The sequence below is a fragment of the Chamaea fasciata genome, unplaced genomic scaffold (assembly GCF_029207755.1).
Source record: "Chamaea fasciata isolate MVZ Bird 193981 ecotype frontalis unplaced genomic scaffold, bChaFas1.0.hap1 SCAF_1, whole genome shotgun sequence".
Taxonomy (NCBI): Eukaryota; Metazoa; Chordata; class Aves; order Passeriformes; family Sylviidae; genus Chamaea; species Chamaea fasciata.
The window spans coordinates 137,458,717-137,485,534 of NW_027094086.1; the positions used below are offsets into that span (position 1 = coordinate 137,458,717).

Genomic DNA, 26,818 nt, shown 5'->3' on the forward strand with positions numbered 1-26,818 from the left:
ACAAATGAAAGTCATTTAAATATTTGCTTTTTTCATTTTTGTCAGCAGTCTGTGCTTGTAATTAAGACATTACTGCTCTCAAAGAAATGCCCTAGCATTATTTGTTTAGCATGGTACAGTAGGTCTATAATTAATAATATCAATAATAATTTCTTTCCATTTTTGAAAGTAACTGTAATTCTGAACATAATTTTATACAGAAAAAAGTAACTACATGAATATAACGTTGTCTCCAGTTTAAAATTTAAAAACACAAGAAGATAATGTGCAAATGTAAATCTAATATCCGACTCTTTATTTAGAGCTGAGTCAAATGTGTTAATTAAAACACATTTCACCAGCTACTTATGAAATTAAGCACTATTTTGTTTGATGTTGGTAGAAATGGGAAATTTGGAGTCACGTCTATTGCTACAGCTGTTTGCAGTCTTTATATAATGCCAGATGTGAGATTCATGTATCTGCATTTTCTGCTCTCCTGTGACTCACAAGTGGTCAAACATGCAAAAGCATAATGAGAGGATGACTGGACAAGATTATAATGCAGGGAATTGTTCAAGACATTCATAAATTGCTGCATAACCACACACACAGAGAAGCAAAATTTATTGTAATGTCATAGATAAGCAAAACCATGCATATCTACAATGAATTAAAATAAGAGCATATCAGTTTTAGAAAATGTCTTTGACATAACTGATGGTCTTTTGACGGATGTAATGCTAAAAGACCCACAAAATTAGGTATGAGTGCTTTATCAAACCTAGGGATGACAAACCAGTAATGTAAAATTAAATGTTAAGTTTCCACAGATTTATTTTTATTAAATTATCTTCAGATAGATGAGCTCTGCTATGAAATACAGATGCTAGAAGGAGTAATTGTGTATTTAAATGTAGCTGAATTGCTAAACAAGTGTGTTGGTAAAAGCTACTGAAGCATCAGCCATATTTTGCTTTTTCTGTTGCCAGAGCCAATCTGCGAATGTTTGCTATGCAACCAGCTGCTGCCTCCTGCAGAGCGTCATCTGTAGAGCCTACCATGGCCAGTAGGAGCTAGCAAAAACACAGAGGAGAAAAAAACAAATCAGTGTGCTTCTATTTCAAAACTGTTCAAATCATATCTAGAACATATCATATCTATCAACATATTCATGCATGGATTAACCCATACATCTGATAAATAAAATACTTAGAGTCATATTAACAACACCGCATTATACACATGCATGTATCTACTACATGTATACTTTTGTATGTATATATCTAGTAACATCCACACAGAAGTACAATGCATTATATTTTATCATATTTGTACCTTTGAATTGATATTTTCATGTCTTATTTTCTGGTTATTGCACTATGTCTATCTATTGGTTGTGATTTGTATTTTTGTTATTGTAAGGAGAAATTGCACATGCTTTATGTGAGTCATGCAAGTCACAATTTTCCCCCCAAAGCATACCAGTAAAATTTTACATGCTCCATATTTTTAATAAACAAAGCCATACTTCTTTTTTTTTTTTCTTGATCATGAAACTGGATTCATGCAAGGGACCCTTGTGTCCCATTGACTGCAGTAAGTTTCTTTATTATCACAGCAAACTACTCATGTTAAATATTTTGAGGGATATAGATCTGAGCATATCAGCCATAAATATTTGCATGTAAAAGTGAAAAAAACAAAAGCTCAAGAAAGGCATCAAACTTTAGGAGCTGATTTAGCTTTTCAGTCATGTGTAGTACATCCTTTACTCTGGAAGTCATTCAAATTTTTCAGTGGAAATTCCCTGAGAGTAAGGTACCATTCAACATGAGTATGACACAAGACAGGCCTTGGTGATAAAACATTTTTACATATCAGAAAACCACTGATAATGGGTTTGGATCTCACTTAAGTGTGTTGCCAGACAGTGATGCAACTGCAAATGCAACATAGCTGGAAAGGAGAAGACTCTAGCTTAGCTTAAATCAGCTCCACACAACTCCCAGATTTCTGAAAATTTGCCAGGCTTAATCTGCATTCAGGTATTCTGAAGCTCAGACAGCTCTAATTAAAACCTGTATTTTCAGTCTGCAATACTTAGGAATCTGTATTCACCCAAACAATGTTGGGTCAAACCACAGAGAAATCTGTTATCACTCAACTCTGGTGCATATTTTTCATACAGCTAAAATATTACACAAAATTATGAACTGCTAAATATAAAAGCAGAAATTGAATGCAGACATCAAATTCATATGCTACCTTTTCCTAACCTTCCAGCAGTTGTGAGGCATGGGCCACAGCTGCACACATATGGCATTTACTCAGAGAGATCAAAGCATTTTGTACTTGAGGAAGTATTTGTGTTAGCCAAATGTACAAAACAAGCATCTTTCCAGTCACTTTTCACCCTTTGACCCCCACATGCAACATGTAAGACTGCCTGTGATAGGCTTGAATTATGTCAGAAAGAGTATTATGTCAATTAAGCATCTAGAAATACTTCTTAACATTTCCATTACTGTAATCAGATATCTAGGTCCAAGTAGCTGGGTAGAACTCTTAAAATATGAACACTTCTGAAAGGATAGACCAGAGAATGACAAATGAGAAGAAATGACACAAGAAGAAATAATATGAGAAAGGTTTATGTTTCTATACTTCATTTGTGTGCAAAACCTGGGCCAGGGTCAGCAACCAGAGAAGTCAGTGGAAGGTTCACCACTGACTTCAAGTGGACATTAGACTGAGGGGACCACAGGTCTACCTGTAATGATAAAGCAGCTCTACAAAGCACAAAGATCAGGTTGCACGCTTACCAAATGCTTAGCTTCTATGTTTTTTTCTTCAGAAATACCGCTGGATGAAGATCTTTCTTCTTTGACATTTGTCAAGAGTTGATCTCTCATCAGCTTAAATTACCAAGTGATTTTTCGGGCGCCTCACAACTTTCTTGTGCAACTCACAGAAGGAAACTGCAATAGATCCTTCACATCCCTGATTCAAACCCAAAAATATGTATGCACATGCCATTCATATGGTGGTTTTGGTAAAGATCTAGGTTTTAAATTTGGGGGCAAGGAAACCATATGCCTTATGTGATTATTCACTGCATCTTCACAGATCTAATGCAAGGCTTTTTCAGTGTAGTGAGCATGAAACTCTAACATCCATAACAATTTCAGATAAGACTTGTGTCCATGTGCAAGAGCAGATGTTCATCAAAAGTAATGTTTTGGAGATACATTATCTAGTAGGAACATAGGAAAAAACAAAAATCGACCTTTGCCTTTATTATGACTACACGTTAGGTAGGACTCAATTCAAGGTTAATTATCTCTTATTTTAGCCATCACTTCTTTCTATGCTCAAAAGACATGGCAGAATAGGTATTTTTCTGTCACTTTCCACAGGGAACTCAGTATTAGGCAATGACAATAGCTGTAGGGGAGGGTCAGTGCTCTTTATTGCAGGCACATTTTGGAAAATCAGGGTGAGGCATCAAAGAACAGACTCCTGCATGAAACTGGTACAAAGGACCCAAAGAGATGCAACCAATGCAAACACCAATTTTTACAAAGGTATCAAATACTGATTTTTTCCTTCTGTGTTCAGGGGATCACAAATCAGTTTCTCTCTAATTTGCTGTTCTTCTGAATCACTTGCCAGTGGTAACATCTGCAAGAACTGCCACGTCATACAAAATCCAGTACTACACTGTGTCTCAGGATTTTCACAGTAAGACTTCAAAGGACTATTCTTGGAACCACTGCCTAACACAGTAGCTGCCTCTAAGGACTGTGGATATACAGCAACATTTGTCAGTTAACCTACTCCTTTTGTACTAAAAAGACAGCTGAAGAGAAGATTATCAAAAATGCAAAATATTTTAAGAGAAGTAGGTAATTCTGTATTTAGGAATCCAACTTTGAAGATTTTGATATAAATCCTGCCTTTAATGAAATAAAAAAGCTATTATATTTTAATAAACCAAGACATTATTAATTCTTTCACCTCCTGATTATCACTCCTTGACCCTTTCATGGGTTCAGTTCCATTTACTGGCAATTTGGGTCATTCAATTCAGGTATGGAAATGCATTCATAGATAGTATGCACAAGCTACACCCACGTTTTTGGTATATTTGACAAGTCCAAGAAATCTTTTTCCTTTTTCCTTTTCTTTTATTCCAACGTACTAGTGCAATATGACATGCCATTTTTCTTGATATAATACCCTTGGACTTCATGTATCCCTTCCCTTTACTGTTCAGGTATTGTTTTCTGACACATGTAAATGTTAACAGATGTGAGAAGCAGTAAAAAAAGCCTGTGGTATAAATGCTTCTTTCTGGCACATAAAAGGCACTTTCCATAGACAGGGAAAGCATTTGCAGCACCATGTAGCCTTCATTTTCTGTTGGCAGGTATCTATATACTAAGGCAAGAGTCCAATATTTTTGCACAGTTTGCACGTCATACCAGTAAATAAGCACAAATACAAGCTGTTTGGAGAATGTACAGGGCATATGTACCATTTCTGGATTCCAAAAGTAATGCACAGCCAAATCATTTAAATATCCCAAACAATTATGATTTTGCTATTACTATCCCAGAATTGTGATACTATATTATGACAACATAATCACAGAGTAATTCAGAATGGAGAGGCTCTCTCTAGCCTAGTGTTGTGCTCAAAGCAGAGTCAGATATGAGGTTCAGCCAGGTTGCCCAGAGTTTTTATGTCTGATCTTGAAAAACTTCAAGAATAGAGATGGGACTCCATCTTTGGCAACCTATTGCAATGTTTGACTGACCTGGTGGAGAAAAAGGTTTTCCCTGTGCTGTTACTTTCTGTTTAGTTTATGCTCATTGTTTCTCCTCCTCTTGCCATGCATCACTGTGAAAAGCCTAGCTCCATCTTTCATCTTTTTGATGACTGAACTCCCTGTAGGAACTTCAAGGCTGCTCATGAGTCCACTTACAGCTCTCTCTTCTCCAGGCTGAAAAAGCCCAGTTTCCTTAGTTTCTCCTCACAGAGCAGTGCTTCAGGTTGTGACCATCCTGGTGGTCCTCTGCTGAACCTATTATGGTTTATCCATATCTACCCTACACCAAAGGCCAAAGCTAGGTTCAGAATTCTAGGTGTGATCTAATGAGTACTAAAGGGAATAATCACTTCCCTCAACCTACTGGCTGTGCTCCTGCTCTAAGTCCAGAGTTGTGACTTCTTTGTTGTCAGGACACATTTCTGGCTAATGTTCTGCTTGTTGTCTACAAAATCTCCATACCCTTTACAGCAAAACAGTCCCTCAGTATGTCGGCCTCTAGCCTGTATCACTGCAAACAGTGATGTCTTTCTAGAATTTTTCACTTCTACAGAAGAAGTAGCCCAAGGGGATTTAAAAGCAGAAAAAGCAGAGGTAAGTATTGTACCAACACACCCTAAATCTGAAAAAATCTCAGATGGTATCCATGTACTGGTTACAATAACTTGGAATTACTCTCCTTCAGCCACAGTCGCTGCAGTGTCCAGACTCAGAGGGGGGAAGCAGGAAGCATAGGGTGTCATGTTTACAGGAAGTACAGAGGTTTGCATGGAATAATCTTTAAATAAGGGGTTAATCATGTGATGTGTCCACAACAGATTTTCTAAAACAATTAGAAGTGTAGAACAAGGCTGTTGGAAAGAGGTTCCCCTGCTCACACAAAACAGATAAAAGATCAGCCTATTCAATACCCCAGAGTCCTGTGAACATGAAAGAAATTTACAAATAAAGAATAACTATATAAAGAAAATACTTAATGCCCTTTTTACCTTGGCTTCTTTAGGTTTTCTGCCCTGTAAAACAGATCTTATTTAAATTTTTCTAATCAGAAGGAAATATGGACAAACTCCTTCAACAAGATTCATATCTATACTGGGAAGCTAGTCAGAGTTCACATAGAGCTTAGAATTCCTGGAACTAAAGACATACACTTCAGTACAACATCTTGTAGATTGACATAGCATTTCCAGTTGGTGGTAGGACTTGCTTTTTTTTTTTTTTTTAAATTTAGATTTAGTATCTGGCTTCTTTTACATGCAACATTTCCTGAAGGATGCTAAATTTCTAGCACTGTGATTTTCTAATTGTGTAACACTTCTTTTTCAAAAAAGGACATTTTTTCACATGTTTTTTATAAATCTAGCCTAAAAGAAAAAAAAAATACTTTAAATAAAAGCATATGGTAGAAGCTTATCCAAGAAAGCATCAGTCTAGATCCAGCCAGCATTTTCTAACTTTCAACACCATAGTGCACACTGGAAAATATTAAAGCACCTAGTTTGAGTGTTACCTTACATATATTCCTATGAAAATACTTCTCGTAAAATTAAATTATAAATAATAAAAAATACTCCACAATCAAAGTATAATGAAGGTTAAGCTAAGTCACTGTTTCTAAACTAAAATTCAGGACAATTTCCTGATTTTCTTTTTCAGCTGAACGAAAGGATAAGACAACATGTACCATGCTCACTCTTAAGAAGATGCTCGGGTAAGTTCTGGGGGGGGGGGGGTTGTTTGTTTGTTTGTTTGTTTGTTTGTTTGCTTGGTTTTTTTCAGGTAGCACAAAGAAAACAGATTTCAAACTGAAGCCTCATGTGCCAGGGAACACTCTGAGCTAGCAGCTGTACAAAATCCATTACCAAGAAATTCCAGCGAAGACAAAAAATGGGCAGGGCCAACACTTACTGTGCTGATTCCCCCTTGTACAGGGTCTCTACTCCCTGGGACTAAAGTCAGAGCATCCCCTGGTGCAGCCTACTTCACTCATTCTGAACATAAAGAGGTGAAACTGAAGCTCTCTGGCTGGGGTGGGAGAAATTCTGGGAAGATTACACCTTGCTTCTTTTCCTTTCTTGTTCTCTTTCTGTCCTTTCTTCCATGAAACATATCTCCATTCTGGCAGCCATAGGAAAAGGGTAACTTTTTGGAATCACTCCAGAATGGCTGGGGGGTATCAGGAGGTCCAAAGGATGCAGCTTGGGCTAAGGTACATCTGAACACAGTAGTAGCCAGAAGGCTGGCCAGGAACTGTCTCTTCTTTCTCATCTTTCCCAACCTCCCTCAGAAAGAGTGCAGGAGCTGGGAAACCTGTGCACTTCCGGCAAAGAGGTGCAGGACTTCAAGTTAGGATGAGAACAAACTTGCCTGCAGTTTTTTTGTGCACTTAAACCATCGCACCTATCTCAGGCCTTAAGACAGGTGGTATGTCCTTGACAAGTCATTTTTCTTATGTGACCGCCTAGGACAAAATGACTGTTGGCCAGACGAATCCCACAAAATGCCAGGAAATGAGGGGAAGAGTAGGGCTTGACAGTCTCAGTGAAGTATTCTGAACATATGATTACTGGTACTTTACCATAAGAAGTTTACTATTTCGTTAGAATAAACAGTTCCAGTGAGCTACAACTGATTTTACACCATGATAGATTTGAAGTTTAAAATCCTTCTGGGTACAGCCTCATTTTTCCTACCTGCTGTCTGTCCATTTTTGTCTATTTTGTTTAGTCCCCTCCTTTGCTACAACTAAACTGAAAGGCATCTGGGACAAGGGCCATATTTCTTCAACATCTGAATGGGAACAGCACTTTTGAAAAGAAATCTCTTGACCACACAAAAGTAACATACAGAATAAGAATATAGTTGTCATATTCTCCAATAAGGTTAAATGTTGCATTGCATTACTTTGGAGACATACATATAACCTATATGCCTAAAGGGAACTATATTATGGTACATACACATACTTGCAAATGTTCATAAAGCTACAAATAATGAATAGACTCTACAGCTCTCTCTTCACCTCATCTGTTTTACTGTCTTTTTCTTATATAGTTATTTACAGAAGGACGCCCTCTTTCTCTGCAAAGACACAATAAATGGGCAGAGAACTGTGAATCTCAGTAACAAGGAGAAAACCAACAAAATGACAAATGGTGAAATGCAGAGTAGTTTAAAAACTGCAAATTTGCAGACCACTTTAAAATACTCTAAGTTTAAGGGTTTTCCCATCTCAATTTGCTACTTACAGGATTTCCAAGGAATACTGACAACTATTTCAGGTGTAAATCTAACTACCTATAAAATACCATGCAAAGGTGAAGTAGCTAAATAAAACTAGTAATCAAAATTATTTCTAATCTGTGTTTAAAAGGTATGATTATATGGAACTAAAAGGAGATCTTTAAGGCAGACAGCTTGAATCTACATTCAGCTGTAAGATGTTGGTGCAATATTAAGAAAGAATTCAATCATCATGGACATTCCAATATACAAGAAGTCTTATGGGATATGAAATTCATCCCATAAAAAACAATAGGCAGATCTGATAATCCAAAAGTGATGAAGCCCAGGGTCTCACAACATATTTTTATTTAAACCACTTTCTGTATTTTATTTTTATTTCATTGTAGTTTTCAAAAGAAGATTAACATATTAAAGGCTTATGGTGGCATAAAGAGAATAAAGAACTTTTTTTAATTTCAATAGAGTGACATTTCAAAATTTTATTTTTCATTTCAATGGAAATTAATTTTATTAAGATTAAATTATGAGCCTGCTTACTTATTATATGGAGTGGACATTCAAAACTGTAAACTTATGTCATGGATGTCCTTCTCCTTTCATAATTTACTTAGGTTGAGTAACATGTTGGGGACTGTCTTTCCTTTGTATCATTGCAAGCCTAATCAATCTTTCTTTTCTTGTATTTCCTGCTCATTTTCCATACTTACCTGCTTTTTCACTCTTCGCTTTCCTTTTCATTTTCAAGGAGAATGGTTTTTACCTTTCCTTTTCAAACATTATTGAGGAGGTAGTATAGGAAATTGAGAAAGAATTGGTAATTCGGTTTTGTTTCAAAATTTTTAACATTACTCATTATTATGGATAGGAATACCATAATTTTGTCTATCTCTAGCAGTCATATCAAGACTATGTGAAAGTTAATCAGCAGCAGTTGCAAATAAACTACCACCAGCATGTTAGAGGAAAAAAATGAGGTTTAAGCTGTCCATTAACCCTGACACTCTGAAGGTTCTGCCTGAATTCTCAGCAATGCCCTGAAAACATGATGTGGTTTTTTTTTCCCTTTGGTTTGTCTGATATTCCTGAAATGCACTCTAACTATTCTGTTTTCAAAGACAACACTGAACTGCAGTAAAGGGACACTACAGTTTCCAGACTTTTGACAAATTTTGCAATGTTTCTCTCAAGTGCATCTTACCCTGAGAACAGGGATCTGAGGACATAATGTGATGGTACCAGTATTTTTAAAGTACGCTGGATCTACTGGTATGCATGAACTGACTTCAAACTCTCTTCTGTATTTAACTGCAAGCACTGATTTTGATCTCTAAAGTTAATAAAGTTAATATAGTTAGTATAGCTTTATTATTTTTTAAAGTTAATATAGCTTTAGGTCCAACGCTCTAAGGGTTGGTCTCTCTTCCTACATACGATCATTATAATCAAAACCAGCGAGGTGCTTTTGCTAGTAAACCTTACCAAAGTCTGGGGATAAAAGCAGGAGGTTCTCCCTGTGAATTTGTACAATAGCATTTATTTGAAATAAGTAGCCAGTGTATTTTAAAGCTTTTTTTTTTTTTTTTTTTTTTTTTTTTTTTTTTTTTTTTGTGGCACACAAGACTGTTCTATAGTCTTATGTTTTGAGATGTGGGGGTGGCAACAGTGCATACATTTACATAAACTGGAAGATGAGTGGTACTGTTCAACATATAATCTGATTTTACACTAGTACGTGTACTAGAAAATGTTCGATTAGAACACAGGGTAAATAAATGTATAGATGGTATGAACACAGATCAACTCTATTCATACAAATATGAAACTGAATGTGATAAAGCAAGAAAAGATCTGGGGCTGTTCATGGGCAAGGGAACATGTACAGGCCACATGTTCATTTATATTAGTAAGTCTAAATATATGGTATCAGAAAATTAAATGTATGATACCATTTATTTCTCAAGATTCTCAAACTGCCTTTTAGTTATTAGAGAAAACCAAATTATTTTATACTAAGGAGTCGTCTTCCTATAATGAACACAAATTTCTTTATGAACAGTTTGGTCAGCTGTCATAAAATATATTTACAAGTCTGGAAATTCGTATGCCTTTAAAAAGTCTGTGCTGTGGAAAAACATTACCATGTACACTTATTGTGACAGATAAATGCTTTGGATTTTTGGTGATTGAAACAAAGGGAGTTGCTTGAATTAGCAGTCCAATCAGGCCATATTCAACCAAAGTATTTGTGATTCGTACACAGTTCTTTAGAGAGGAGTTAGATATTTTTTTCAAAAAATAAGCAAAACTTCTCCAAAGCCACTCAAGGACTTTGGCCACAAAGTGCTTGAATGGCTGCTGGCTTTTGGAAGCTTTCTGAGATCAGAGACTTTTAAAAATACTGTGTTGTGTGCAAGCAAGCAAGCAATAATACCTGTCTGACTTTTGAATGTCAGAAATACTAGAGACCTTGATCTGCTTCCTTCCCTCTCTAAAAATGTAACCATGAAGTAGGGAATGAAAAATTAATTAATAAAAATTAAATTTAAAACTTTTCTCTGATTAGAACAAAAGCCTGTTCCTCATTTTTTAAAATTAACTTCTCAACTTCAATTCCAAGCTTCAGGTTTTGGAAATGTTTTTCGCTTATTCATTTGCTTGAGCTTTTTAAGTTCTAGAAAAAGAAAGTTATAGTTGTGCTTGAGCAAGTGGAGGTTGCACCACATGCATAAAAGCTCTGCTAAAGCTGGTTAAAGCATGCGGGGGAAGATGTGAAAATTAATTTTCTAAAATCATGCAACTCTGTGTTTTAACACAGGAAAAAAAGGAATCACGTGAACCTTCTACCTGAAAGCTACTGCAAAAAATTTAAACCTGGTGTGGTGGTTACTTTGTGTCTCAGGTAGGAGGAAATGGCTGGAGCTAACCAGCTACCCGAGACATTATTTCACAACACTAGTGCAAGCACAAGAACATTACTGACCACATGTTGGGCATTCTTGGGTGAGTATGTTCAAGGCATTCTGCTGCCTAATAAAAACAGTATGTGGAAGATGATTTGGGAGAGTACTACTCCCACACGGGGAATGTACTCTCTACTTCATCAGCTCCCCACTCAAACAGGCTACTTTTTCATTTAAACAGTGCATCATGGGCTTTATTCACAATGACAATTAAGGAATTTAACATCTTTCTCTGAACAGAAGTATCTTTATGCAGAATATTGTAAATTTTGTGAAAGAGTGGTATCTGAAAATACAATTCCCTCATATGCATTTCTGATGCGAAAGAATTAAACAGACTATCAGTTTCTCTCCCCACACTCCAACAAAAATTTAAGGATAAATAACACCTACATATAACTGCAAATTTTATGAGCATTCTTGGATTATGAGACCAAGAGCAGGAAGATTAACAGAAACAGCCTGATCAATCAGAAGCAAAGTCAGGGCTGCATGGTGTCCCTAACTGTATCTTACACTGAAAATTTTTCTGTCCAAATTGTTTGCAAGGACTTTATTGCCTCACCCAAAAATGTGGACATCTTTTCAGTTTTAACCATAGTTACCAGCAGTCCCTCTGCAACTGCTGCATGTGCAGTGTGCAAAACTGTTCAGTGTAGCAAATCCATGAAAGGGGAAAACTTTGCACTGAGCTGTGACATATTTGCACAGGAGATTTGACCTCTATGATTCTGCACTATGAACTGAAGTTTGCAATTGACTCTGTCTGCACTTATCGTGGAGAACTGTATTGTCAGCAGTTTTTGACCTCACCATTTACCACCCTTCCCTTTATCATTTATGAAATACTAAATGACAAGATTCTCTGACTCCAAAACTTCATTCTTATTCCTACACTTTGATTCCTGAGTTTTAAACAGTTATTTATCCTCTCTAGGACTCTGCCTTCTCACCACATAGCATTTTAACTTCTTTAATAGTTTTTGGTGAAGAGTGTTGCTCAATGCTTTCTTAAAATCCAAGCATGGTCAATTCCACCTTTCCAAACAGCAACAGGATTATTTCACACCAATAGAGTAATCAACTGATGGAAAGACAAAATGCTTTGAGAAGAAAAAGACTAATAAAATATTCTCTATACCATGAATGATCAGCAAATCCAGTGCCAAGTACGACAGACCTTTTTTCAATAGAGACACACTCCCTTAGTCTATAATGCCTCTGGAGTTCAGCAATTATGTCTCTCTGAATTCTGAGAAGAAGCTAATCCAGTCTAATGAATGTTGTATTTGTGCAGATTGCACAGATAAGATGTAAGAAATACAAAGAGCAAATGAACCTGGATTCATCCCACATACCTGTGGTCAGGGTAGACAGTAGACAAGAATCAGTGAAGGACAGGACCTTCAGAGGGGCAATTTTGAATTTAGGTGTTCTAAAGACCTTCTTGATATTTTAAACTTTTCTCTATTTCCACAAAGCCCTAATTATGTATCATATCCTAGTATTTGGAACTGTCATACCTGTAACAGCATGGAAGCACCTTCATGAGTCGCTGCTTTCTCAATCATATGTCATGGAAAAGTTTTTTATTTTTATCTATACCTTCAACACAAACGCAATGAATAGACTAGAATCAGCCTAAAGGCACCTTCTATCTAGCTCTACAGTTTCTCTAAATCCAAAGGTAACATGTGATTTGCAGTGTATCAGACTCTTTTGGTAATTAAGAAGTGTTATTGGCTAATATTCTCTCACTTTAACATTACATTTTTTTCTTCAAAGCTTCCAGAGACCAAGAATTATCATAAACCATGGCAAGAAATTCTGCACTGATGAGCAGCTGAAAAATAAAGCTAATAATTACCCTTGGAGATAAAAGCAAAATTAATTAAAATCAAATTTTCAATAAAATGAAATCATATGAACTTTCACTTATAGTCCAGGAAAAGACACATTTTAGTTTTCACACACAATTGATTGTAAAATGAGCATAATTGCATCAGCAATTCATATCCTGTCCCTGACCTCACTCAAGCCAGGACAGAATTCTCATCAGGCTCGTGCTGCCTGGTAGCCTCGTCAGGTCTTTAGATTTGGTGCCAAAGTACAGAACACTGACCAGGAACATTAACACTAGAGCCCATCCCATAATCCACACACTACAAATGGGCTTTTCCTTAGCATTTTACCTTGAAAGTGGTATCAGTAAGTTGTGCCCTATCACTTAAAAGATACCAGAGAGCACTCTTTGCAACGGCAACATAAGAGAGATTACAACAAGTAGGGCTTGAAGCCAAACTGAGCTGAGTGATTGATTCCACAGGAAGAACTTTGTTCTTGGTATTTCTTATGTTCAGATTCTTTGAATAGCTCCTTACATACAAGGAAACTATTTTTGATCAGCTCAATGTCAAAAATAATTACCTGGCATTCTGTCCTTACACATTAAACCCAGTGTCTCTTAATTAAGAAAACTGATTTTATATCTGACAGTTCAGCTAAGATACTATTCCATAAACATAAAAATATTTTAATGCTCTTCTTTCTTATTATTGCCAAATTAGAAAGAAGTGATTCACACAGTCACAAGGATAAGACTGGTGCAGGGAGCTAAACAATTGCAAGAAGCTGCTCTGTGTATTTCTGTGGTTTGGAAATAGTGCCAAGTCAGAAGGAAAAGACATTCTCTGCATTTTCTAAAGCAAGATAAATACAGAAAAGAAATATAGATGAAAGATGGAACTGCTATCTGCGGATTCTGCCAGATTCCTTGGCTTTTTGGCACACCTATTGAAGCTGGCAGACTTAGCCAGTAGCAATCTTTTCCATTAAAAGGAGCAGCATATATTTTGATTTAACATACTTTGTTTGTGCATTTTCAAGCTTCAAAAATGTCTATTTAAATTTTTTTAATGATTCCTTCTGCACAGTTGGCTGCAATTGCCCTTATTTGAAATGGCTCATTTATCACTAAAAGAGCTGCAGGGCACAGCTACTGTTAAACAGCTCCAACAAACGTACAGCTTAGTGGGACAAGCTTCTTTTTATAAGACTAAAAGATGTTTAAAATGTGCCAAGAGGAGCTTTATGCCAGCCTCTAGGTTTGTTATCCAAATGTTACAAAATTAGAGATCTCCTGAAGCACAGAGTTTGGGCAAAAATAAGCTGATCTCCCTTAGGCTGCTGTTTTTTCCCATCCACAACCAGCCAGATTTTTACAGAACACTTGCTACATATCATAAACTTCAGTAATGTGAATTTTGAAAAAAAGTAATCTAACCTCTGAGGCTTAATCTATACTAAAGCCAAACTTCATTACCTTTGTCAATGGTGCAAAAGCAAAATGCTTTACATAAAAGTACCCTTCCTTTATGAATGGTGACATTTTGCTTATTATGAAGGTAGAACAGCTACTGGCTCCTGCTTTCAGGAGCTGAAACTGTAAGCAAAATGTTCAAAGCAACCTGGCACTTGCTAACACAATGGAAACTGGTGGAACACTGACAATTTATATTAATCCTTCTGAAATGGAATAAAACATGCTAGTATGTGACTTAGTTTATGGAATATCTTATATCCAAAATTCAAGTGTGATGTGATCAATACATTTGTGGGTGAAGGGATTTGGCATATTTTCTGTAGACAAAAGACATGCAGAAATTTTGGAATCTAGTGCCCTCTTTCTTGATGTCCAAGAACTGTAACAACTGTTATAAAAAGTAACAGGCATCAGCTTGGAGTATGTGCCAGAGGCGCTGAATCTCCAGCCTGAACTGTGGAACCTGAACAGATCAAACCATCACAGTTACAGTTACAAAGGGGGTGTTTCTAAACTAAAAATTACAACATAAATATGTAAATTGCAAATACATACTGTTATACCCCAACAGTACGATTGCATAGATATTACATGAAATATTTTGGATTAATTTATAAAGATATATTAAACCTTGCTTTATAATGTAAAATTCCATATTGTGTATTTAATGTTCTCACCTAAGGCCACCACAAGAAAACAATCAAACCTGTTGCCAAATACTCCTAAAGAAGTGGGTGCCAGTGCTTTTGCATTTCATTTTCTATACTCCAGATAAATATACTATGTGATAAAAGGCTGGTTTTAGAATGTTTTCAGTAGAGATTACTAGTAATTGTCTTCCATGTTTTGTAATTCACATTTATTTCATAAAGCTGGTCTTATGAAAGTCTTTGCACATAAAATGGTTAGCCAAAACTTCTTGTAGGAATTTATGACTTTAGCAAACAATGACCAGTTTTCTGGAAGCTCTGCACAATAAATTACAGAAGTTGTATTTTTTAACACAGTCATTATAAAAAACCTTCCAAATATGAAATCTACATTTCACAATAACTTTCAGAAATCGTGGTTAAACAAACTGGTTTTATATCTTGGAGTATTACAAGGGAATAGAAGAGCCTAACCGTTCTGCCACTAAGAACTGAACTCAAAAAGGACAAATAGCTCTTATTAAGTCCACATAGGATTCAGAAGATACATTATAGATGTAATGCCTTCTTTGCCAAATAAACCAAAACCAACCAACCAACAAGCCCAAGATGAACACATCCACCCTCTCCCCCCCATGCCATGCACCTCTTCAGGCTGTATCCTGATGAAAAGACTAATTTAAAAGAATATTAAAAGGTATGATTATACAAATCAAGTTCCATTCTTAGGGCATGAGTGTCCTCTTTGCCCACTTTATTGTACTAAGCAGTTGAAATTTATTTTTCAGCACTCCTGGTGATGTGCTAATAAGCTACCACAACTGGCATTCCAGAAGGCATCCGTTTGTAATATAAGAAAATAGAACACTGCCATGTTGGGCAAATAGAAGCATAAACAAGACCCCAGAGTAAGACTAAAGATCAGTTCTATGCAGGGGTATGTTGGATAGACACTTTCAATAATAAAAAGTATCAGAACCTGAATGAAAACTCTGATCATCTGCATTTCAGGTACCTTACTCATTAGGTATATGGTTCCTCTAGCCCCAAAATAGTTAGTTCTGTATGTACAATGGAACAAGAACAGGAGAAATTTGACTTTTTCATAGTGCAGCACAGAAAAATATCTTTAAATGAATTTGGAAAATAAAAGCTGCTCAGAACAATGCAAAGCTCAACAGAGACTAATTTACTTTGACTTCATGTAGCCTTCAGCACAGGCACACACATGGAAAAACCTGCCAACAGCACCAGTTATGGTTCCCATATGGTGTGAGTGCCTTAAAGTCTGGGTGACTGGCTACTCTGCAGTGGTTCTAGATTTTTACAAAAAGCTTACAGTCAGTATTCGCTATTTACATTTTGCTTAAGATGATCGAGTTGCAGCTATGAATTAGCAGTAAAAAATGTTTTCTGGTTTGCTTAAACTATCAAATATGAACATATAAATATTTTACATAATTTTTCTAGCACTCCAGTCCTATCTGTTTGTTCACCTCCACCTTATTTTGTGTTACATTTAAATTGAAACTTTTCTGGAGTCATCTTCTTCTCATACAGGTACACGTCACTCTCTAGCAAAGTGAACTTTTTATCTGTCATCAATGCCTTTAAGCAGCATCACAGTACACAGAAAAAAAAAGCATAAATAAAAAAATTAATAACTTTATTATATCTTAGCTAATTAGTTCAGAATTCAAGCAGAAATTTCAAGTAAAAAGATCAAAGGATTCTCGTATGAGATACAGGAAATCACCTCAGTGGGAAGATCTCCTTAAATGTTTTAGAATATTTATGTACCATCTAATTGGGTACCTGCAAAGGTAGAATTTCACTGGCAGACAGAACAAGCATTTTTTAGCTTCACCTTTTACAATCAAAGCCACTGGTCTTCTTTCACAGACCTTAGTACACTTGTGTCTCTACAATTCAAAAGTATTTACCACTTTCTCAGCCAATAAACCCCTTCAGTTTTCTAATGAATCTTATCTCTGCCAAGGCTGCAATCCTCTGCTGTGGAAAGGCAGTATTTTGTTTTAAAGGCATTACAAGAGTCACTGTGTTGGTCTCTGAATATTTGCCTTTCTTAAACAATAAAATGCTTGAACACATTTTGTGGCTGCTTTTGAATTGTGAATTATTCCTACAAAAATGAGAGCTAAGTCATCTGACATTTATGAAGTGTTTGGACAAAAATTAAAATCTGATTTAATCACCTGAAAAAAATTGGCTTATATCACAAGGTCTAAATTCACTGGTGATTTTTACTCCTGTGCATGAAGGCCAACATTATAGCATGCAAAGGTTTAACCTGGGGATCCATTTCCAAAAAGACATGAGAATCAAAGTAGAAAACTGGCCAAATATGAACTTTGAGGGCAATACTGTGGTCAAACAGAATAATGAAAATCTCTGATACTCAAACAGAGCTTACACAGAAACAGGGAAGTTATTTTACCTGATTTAAGTATTCATGCAGATATTACTGGAATACTGAATTTTGTCCTGAGGCATGTTGCAATTCAGTCCAAAAAGAAAAGTTCAAAAATAAAAAAAAATCAGAACTGACACACAAATACAATTAAAGAATTAAAAATATAGAAATTCCATCAGCGATTACACTTGCCTAGCTAATTAAAAACATGACAATGAGACACACAATTTAATTTTTTTCAATAAGAATGTATATGAGAACAGAAGTTATCTAGGGCTTGTCAGTTTACCAAGCAAAACTATCGTACATGTAATTGCATAAGATAAAGCTAGACAAACTGTAGGCTACAAATAAGGTGCAAATGTTTTTATGGGGAAGGTATTTAACTACTGGAACAAGTTATGATGTCTCTGGTGGATTTTCCATTGCTGGAATTTTTTAAGTAAAGAGTCAGTGTTTTTCTAAAAGATATACTCTATTCCAAACAGAAAAAAATGAAGCAATGTCTCTGCTCTGCATGAGCAAGGCTAGTCAGACTTGGTCATTAAAATGATCCTTCCAGCATTATAACATATGGACCTACAACTATGTAACATGAGAATAGTGTCCAGTTTACCAGACTATAATCTTATTCAGGCTTTTTAAATACTGGCATATTACCCCTCTTCCAGCCCTGCAACTTTCCCTGTACCACAAGCTTGTTGAAAATCAACATCCAGGAGGATATTAATTTAAATTCAGCTGTCTGAAAGCTAGCTGTTTAGTCTGAGTTAGTCACCTAGGTCCTTTCTACATTCAGTGGAGAAAATTAGGCACTTTCATGAATCTATTCTTTGCAGATATCTTGGGCATCTATTTTCAGCTAGGGTAAATCTGCAGGTGTCTCTCACTTTCCATTGCCTATAGAAGGTGTCTTAGTTTAGACTACTTAAAACTCCATACCTACAAGTGGCCAAAGTTAGATGAAAGGAATCCATCCTTAATACTCCAAAGATCTCTTTCAAAATCCTTGGATTCAAGTTAGTTAGATCCACTAATTTAAAACATCTGGCATTATTAGATCATACTCAGTGTGCTTCAGTTACGGCTGGGGAGATTGAGTTTCATCACCATCACAGCATTTAAATTCAACTCATCTGTATTCTTCTAGGAAAAAAAATTAATATTTTTAATAGGTCTTCCTTATTGCAGTAATATTCAGAATTCTGTCATTCTTGTCTAATAATGAAATGGACTGTATGCTCATTTTTAAAAGTTCTCCACTGCCTTGGATGGGATTCACCCCACTAAACATGGATATCTACAGCCTAGATGTGCTGATCTGACCTTTGAACCTGCACTGTCAAAACAGCCAAAGGAGACCAGAAAACATTGCCAGTAGAAACCAAGGTGCCTTATTTTTGCATAAACTTCCAAATTAAAAGAAATGAAACAGTAAAAACCTATTTCTCTTCCTTGTCTATTATAAGAATTGGGATGACTATTTCAGTTTGGCACGTGTACAGTATAAACACTTAAAGTTAGGATGAATTACTAATTTGATTAATTTTGTTCTTCCACAGCCTGACTTTGGCTGCTTATTTTCTCTTGTTCTTATTTTCTTCATTACTTTAATAATCTCCTCAGAGACTGCTCAGAGTCTCATTAGCCTCATAATAAATGACTGTCCTCAACTCTGTAGGGGATGAGGCCATTCAAACTTCCTAAGCCTTCTTTACACAGAAATCATCATCATCATCATCATCATCATCGTCGTCATCATCATCATCATCATCATCATCATCATCATCATCCACAAAACCAAATCCTTTATATCACTTACAAAGTCAGAAATTAACTTCTGCAATAGCAGAAGTTAACTTCCATAAGAGATTCTTCCATCTTCCTTCTTTTGTGAAGGAAGAATGACCACGAATAATCAGCTACATGTTTTTCACTTGTATATACTTTGAACTTTTTTTTCATTCTGAAGCCTTTTAAGAGGTATACCATGAGCAGTTGCATGAGTTCCTGTCCTATCACACCACCATCCTCACTAGCTCACTTCAGAAACAATCCAAATCTACAGCTTGCCAACATAACCAAGAAGAAGAGTAACTGTAGCCCAGAGTAGCATTGTATTACCTTGACATGGTCTGCAGGATAATGATTTAAATGCTTTTTAGCATCTTCTGATGACTTTACTTCTTCCTTTAAAACATGTTTACACTCATCTTTTCACTACTAAAGTAACTGCACTTCCTCAGTCTCCCATTTCCTCCCCAGTGTTTTTACAATTTGTCTTACGAGGGCATCTCTTATAAGAAACCTATACTCTTACTCACAGTTAGACATATTTTTCATGAATGAGCTTGACCGTTCTAAGGTTCAGCAGCAGGCAAATATAGGTGGACATCTTTGTTCCTCTGCAAGAGCTTTAAGGAAAATGTTCTGGTGTTTCCATGAAGAATGTGGTGCTGGCGTGGTGCTGCTTTCCGTTGCCTGTGAATTTTCCTATTTCTCTTCTGGTGACAGACTCCAAGCATAAAGAATGTTGCCTGATATTCATGCTTATCTCAGTTGTAAACCGCCAAACCCTCACTGGATTTCTCTTCTCCCTTGGTTTGTGGCTGGTTATCTCCAATCTTGAATTCAAACTGATACCTGTTCCTTTCTCTGATGTGTATTTCTCCTGCTGTCTAGCATCCTACATGTCATTACTGGATCTTTGAAAATGCAAATCTATTTTCCAGCACAGCCATGAATTTTTGAGAAAGAGGAAATACGCTCTGGTGTTTGGTAGAAAGAAAGCATTTATTCATCTGTCACAGGTCATAACCATTGTTCCATTCCTGGTCATAAGAACATTGATTGTGGAACTGAATAGAAACGAAAAACTTCATAAACTGCCTTTCTAAACTTCCTCCAAAATCCCCATTTGAATCCTCAGAATTTCACATGGTAGCTGACATACACCAGTGACTTCCCAAGATTTCTATCACATGGACTCACTGGAGAAAATTGAATGTATTTTGGGTGCAGTTACAAATAGGTGAAGATTTCCAACACTGGTTCTCTCACAACTGTTGTTTTGTGATTCACAAATAATACTTGAAGCAGTAGTAAAATGTGAAATACAACAATCTAATTGAAATTATTTTCTGTTTATAATTTTATTACTGGTTTCCTGGACAAAAATATGTATACACACATTGAATAGGTAACGGTCAGAAAGTCTAATGCTTTGAGAAAATCTCTGACGAACTGTTAAAGCACTCAGCAACTGTGTCATTCACACAGGCTAAATGTTTCCCTGAAGCATCACACATTCTTTGTGTGTGAACACAGCACATGAAGAACACCTGGGATTAGGCAAGTATTGCAACCCAGTCACAACTACAGAGGCTGTGACATTAATCCAACTGTGCATGATCACTGAAACACCAGATATCTGGTAAAAGATGAAAAAAATAATAAACAAATCCAAAGAAGTTTCCTAGAAAAAATATGATTGGTCCTGGAATAACCTGTACAAAACAACCTCTATACAAATACAAAGTAAGCTTTCAGTCAGCTATTCACTGGAGAGGCTAGAAGAAAGAAAACATGCAGGCATTCTGTCATTACTGAGAAACACTGAGCAAAGATATCCAACAGTACAGACACTGCTGCAACTACTGTCTCACCTGCGCTGGGCAGACCAACTGAATAGGCCAGGCAGGACTCAGCCCAGTACAGACTCTTGCATTTATGCAATTAAACCTCCACCCACTCTCCTTGCCATCTGGGAATGCCTTTCTAGCCTTCTCAAACTCCAGTTATTGGTTCTTGATGGCAATTCCACCAGTGCCAGCAAGGGAGTCAAGCTCTTAAATGTTGTTGGATTAAAGATCTGTGCCCTGAGCTGTCATGGTGCATGTGTTGATCTGCTTCACTATCAGCTCAGCGCTGGCAACACAGAACAAAAGTACTTGGACTAGCATATCTGGGAAATCCAGAATAAAAAACATTGAACACTTTATATTTTTCTCTACAACCCTATTTATCTGGAAGTACAAATTACTGGTTTTTGTTAGTCCAAACACTTTAACTAGGACTGAAAAATAAAGGTGAACTTAGAGTGATGTGGAATTATTCTAAAAGTGCATCATCAGAATCAGTGTACTACAACTTACAAAATCTGAAATCTGCATAATAAAATGAAAGAAAACAGATGACAGGAGGTCAGAAAATGGACTGTGCCAGCTGAACAGAGAGAGAAGCAATATTAAAAAGACAACAAGTGCTAATGCTGTAGTACAGCAAATATTCCTCCATGCTATTGGCTGTATAGCCAATATAATGCGACTGTGGTAGGTAGGTACTACTCTCCAGTGCTGGAAGAGTAGCTTAGATTTGAATAAGTTCAAGTACTGGCCCTTAAACTGAATGCTTAAGTATTTCTGACCAGTGGATCCTTTAAAGCCAGCTACAGATAAACACATGATAATCCAGGACCATTTACTGTGCCAGAACTGAATCTGCTCACAACGAAGTACACTATCATAAATGCAGGCATAAAATAAACATTAATAATAACACTGCATTATAAATCAATTCTTACTGTAAATACATTTACCTGAACATCAAGTAAAATGAAAGGTCTGCATACAATGAATCTTTCAGGGAATTTATGAAAATTGAAACTCCTGTTATCTCCATCTCTAAAGCCATAATGCTCATCTCCCTTGTGCCAAAGGAATAACTCTTCTGCCTTCAACCAGTGAGACAAAACTTTGACAAAAAAATCTTTTTGAAAGAAAATTTTGCTCTAGGATAAGATCTTAGCAGAATGTGATTATGCTTAACTCCTAAAATAAGAATTTTATAAGTAAATGCAGAATTCACCAAAACAGCTCCAGGTAAATTAAGCCTTTCTCTTATTCTATATTAATTTGTCCCCAAATCCAGTTACACTCCATGTCTAGGTGACTTACTGCCATATTAGACAACCATCCATTAAGATAATTCAACTTCTTTAGCAAATGTCATTTGAGAAAGACAAAATGCTGATGTCATGTCACTACCAGCCTAGGTCAGAGTCAAGTACTCTAAAGGTGAATGTCACGTTGAATACTTCCACTCCCAAAACCCACCTAGCTGTAATATTTTTGGCACCAAAATCCTATTTCCTAATTCACTAATTAACCAAACATGTTTAGGATAAAGTTTAGAAAATCTGAGGTACACAGCAGTATCCAAGAACTATTTCAAATTAAAGATCTCTTTTCTTGACCATGCCAAACCTCTTCAATAGTTTGAATCCCAAAGAAGAAAAAGCTTCCACCTCACCTTCACCACTCCATTTTCATGCATGATGACACAGTTGTTGGGATCCTCTGAAAGCTGATATAAAGCTAGAGCTGTAGCTCTATGAACCAATGGATCCTTTGCCTTCAAGTAACGTGCTAGAGGAGCCACAACCTTGGTCTTTCCAAAGGCAATTCTATTGCTGCCCCACATGCAACAGTGGGCAATGGCCTCTGCTAAGTGACGTCTTAACTTGTTATTGTTCTGAAGAAGGTAGAAACATAACAAATTAAAGTCAACACACACAACAAAAAAATCATCAGAAGGCAGAACTGCATTCCCACACATCTTTAAGGCATCCCAATTTAATTGCAGTACAATTAAAACTGGAGAGAGCTGTAAGGCATAGAGCTATTAAAGTCCCTTAATATTCTTTTATAGCAAGTGCTGCAAATTTTTATATTATTTCAAAGGTACTTTTAGACTGAATGGAAATTAGATGAGATAGCATTAAAATGTAAAATATGGCCCCATCAGTGAGATTTTTCTGCATGCTCAAATTTATTGTTTTCTCAACCCTTTGTGCTTTTTCATATGGCAGCTGCACCTCTCAAAAACAATATTCTGCAACAGTAACTATTAAAATGAAGCTCATCTTCCAAATCAATTTTAGTAGCAGACACAGACTGTTTTCATGTCCAATATATGTCCCATAGAGGAATGATTCTACAGCTCTTCCTTGTACTGCTGCAAAATCTACTGCTGTTGTCACAGCCTTTTAGTTGGGCATAATGCAGTCAGACATAAGAAATTCCAATGTTTTGTATAATATGTTTAAATGTTACTTACTGTGTTTGCTAGCTTGGACAACAAAGGGACAACTCCATGATCTGTCATAACAGCTAAGTTTTCTTGATCTTTAGCTATATTTGCAATGGCTGCACATACACTTGTTAAAACTTCTTTATCCTTTGATTTTAGTAAATGGACTATCAGTTCCAAGCCACCAACAAATGATCGAACCATTTCCCCAGAATTCTAAATGAGAATCAAAAGAAATGTAGTTTTTAAATATTCAATCAGTATTTATATGCAAATGTTTAAAAAAGAGATTGGCATGACATATTTATTCAAAACTGCAGCTATAGCTGTGTTGCCTTCACCAAGAAATATGGCTAATTTGGAACTTGGAACTCTTCTGATTGACGTATGAGAGTTAGATTGTTTTACATCCCACCATACAGGCAGAAATTCAATGCCTAAATAAAGGTATCTATCATTTATCATTTTTCATACCTCAGGGTATAAAAGTCTCAAGCTGTCACTTTAGAAGGGTGCAAGTCTCACTTATCAGTAGTATCAGAGTGGCCAGATGGGTGCCTTGCACACCGTAGGGCATCTAACACAGCAACAGACACTTTAAGTGTCTCCTGTTTCCTACATTTAGTCTGACAGCTAGGACAAAGGAATGACAATATTATTTTCTTGTATCAATGCCAATGAGTATTCAGGAATATTTAAGAGGGAAAATTACACAAGTCATGACAGCAACTGTGGGAGATCCACGGTGCACCACAGAGTATGAAAAATCAATGTGAAATGTGAATAAAGGACACAAAAACTACCCTGGAAAAATGTTTAAGTTTCCCCATAGAAATGAAGCAGAAAACAGTGTGCCTTGATGTTGAATACAGTGGGCAGATCTGATCTATTTTTACCATCTTCAAGAAGTTATCATAACATCAAAAAATGTTTAGGGAATGACAACAAGAATAATCAGTGGTAGGGAACTGTTCTGTAGAAGGAATGGCTAACCAACTAGGACACTCAAGGTAATAAAAGAAAAAGAAGGAGCAGTGTGATATAGATGTGCAGAACCCTGAGAAGAGTGGGAAGGGCACACTAGGATCTTTCTTCTAGGAGAAGAACTGGGATCATCAAATGGAATTAGTACGTGGCATGTTCAGAATCAAAGCTGGTTTTAAACAATGTACGGTTGAGAAGCTGGAAGTCCTTGGAGCAGGATTGCAGTGGGTCTCAAAGAATTCACATGTTAGGCAAATTCAAAGAAAAAAAGAAAACCCATTAAGGGTTATTCAGTGTGAAAGTATTCTCTCTGATTTAGAAATTTCTTGAGCACAGACTTCTTGAAGCGATGCTATGGGGGCACATCTAAAGGTGGCATTGCACAGTCTGGTGTCAAACTGTTACTACATTGAAACAAGAGTCAAGCAGTCAAATGGTTGGCAGTAACTTAATAGGATAAATTTCAGCTTGCACTCCTCAGTGGTGACAAATGTGCAGGGATGGAAAGAAAGGTCTTCAAGTGGAATTACTTTTATTTGTTTGTTTCAGCAGGTCAATAGGAGAACTTTGAATAAAAACTACTACACACTCTCCTGAAACTCTTTGGACTTCATGTAAGTGCAAACATGGATTTTATGAACTTTCCTAGGGCTAGGGAGTGACCCTGAAGACCAAACATGGTTTTGATTGTATTTATTTCTTTTGGGGGCCTGATTTATGAACAGACTAGGGTCCAACTGTATTATGTTAGCTCTGTTAGTTATGTTAGCTCTGCTGAGCATATCCATCAAATCATGGAGTTGGTAAATGAAGATTTCATAAGATGCTGCAGTTCCATCTTTTTTTAGTTCTGGGTCTAAATGTCAAACAGAACTCTTAGCTGTGATGTTTCATTCTCACAGAAAGGAAAAGCAGTGGGTAGGCACGTTGGGAATGAAACATTTTTTGCCACAGGCAGAACAAATCTTGAGAGTGGAAGGGAGAGGTTAAAGCCAAACTGAATAAGGGTAAAAAACAGAAGCCACAGCATGTGGAAAAAGGACAGCATCCAAGAGCAAACTTCATGCAGAAGTCCTAAAAAACCCCAAAATGAACAGATAACAGAGATCCTTATAGAAATTAAAATAGAATCTAAATGCAGAAAAATGACAGTACAGGTTTGTGGCTCAGAAAAGCAGTTGAGAAAGACAAGGAAGGGCAATGCCCTGCCACTCTATTACCATGTGAGCTGCATGTAGAGGCAGGTGGGTTTATAGAGCGTTTCCCATGGATACACCAGCATAAATGTTCCTCTATAATTGCTAGTGTATGCATACCACAATGTAATGCATCTACAGACAATCACCTGAATTAAAACACTGTTTCTCCATATCAGTTTTCATGTTTGTCTTGAAATTTTAAAATTTTACCCAAGGCGATATGTAATGGGTTACTAAGAAAGCTTTCTACACACAAATTTCTTATCTACATGTATTCAAGGGCTAGAAGCTAAATTACCAGACATGGGAGGAGAAAAGAAAATGAAATATTTTATACTTACTTCCAATCTTTGAAGGTCCCTACCGCATTACCTTGTGTATAAATATTGCCTCAACAGATGAGAAAGGCTTCTGTTCAACATGTAAATGCTACAGTACAAGGTGTAAGATTTGAAAGGGCCCTGAACATGATTCTGTGTTTCTGCATGGTTCAGATATCAATATATTATTATTCCTGTTTTTGAAAGATATTCCATGAACAGGTAAGACAGCCTTTATCTCATCTTAATGGACCAGTACCAACATTTTATATTTTTCCACCTGTACATGTTTTCTTTCCAGGTCATTATAACCCTACTTGTTGAATTTCTCTTCTGAAAAGCTTATACTTCTCACATTTTGTAATGGAGTACATCCCACTAAAGTCATGGAATAACATATAAACTATTCAGCAGTAAGAAAAAGAAAAGAGTTTCAATAATCATCTGTGAAACCAAGTAAATACTAGGACAGAACTTTCTACCAGTGATGAAAAGCAGAGGGAAACTGCAGAAACCACATGTCAGGGAAGTCTCCCAAATGTGATTGTGGGTGTAGTCTGGTGGTCTGTGCAAGACAAAGAGAAAAGTAAAACAGCAAGAAATTTGAAGAACAATGAGCGGAAAGAAGGACCAAAATGAGAGCTTTAAAATTCATTATGTTATGTACAAGATTTCTTTTTTCTTCAGAGAAATTTAAACGGCAAACACAATGTTTTTTGTATCATTTAAGCAAAACCACGTACTTGCTTTGTGGTGGTTTCTTTTTTTAAACTGAAATATGTGTTTTTATTATATTCAAC

General features: G+C 36.4%; 1 protein-coding gene across 1 annotated transcript in view; it reads right to left on the reverse strand.

The window, feature by feature from the left end:
• Positions 1–754: 754 nt before the first annotated feature.
• Positions 755–26,818, reverse strand: part of LOC136294008 (outer dynein arm-docking complex subunit 2-like) — a 49,285-nt gene continuing 23,221 nt past the window's right edge. Inside the window, exons 8-10 of the mRNA XM_066191334.1 lie at positions 23,543–23,731; positions 22,736–22,957; positions 755–1,055 (exon numbers count right to left, since the gene is read on the reverse strand). Of these exons, the coding sequence (XP_066047431.1) occupies positions 942–1,055; positions 22,736–22,957; positions 23,543–23,731 (525 nt within the window). The 3' untranslated portion in view covers positions 755–941. The remainder of the gene's footprint in view (positions 1,056–22,735; positions 22,958–23,542; positions 23,732–26,818) is intronic.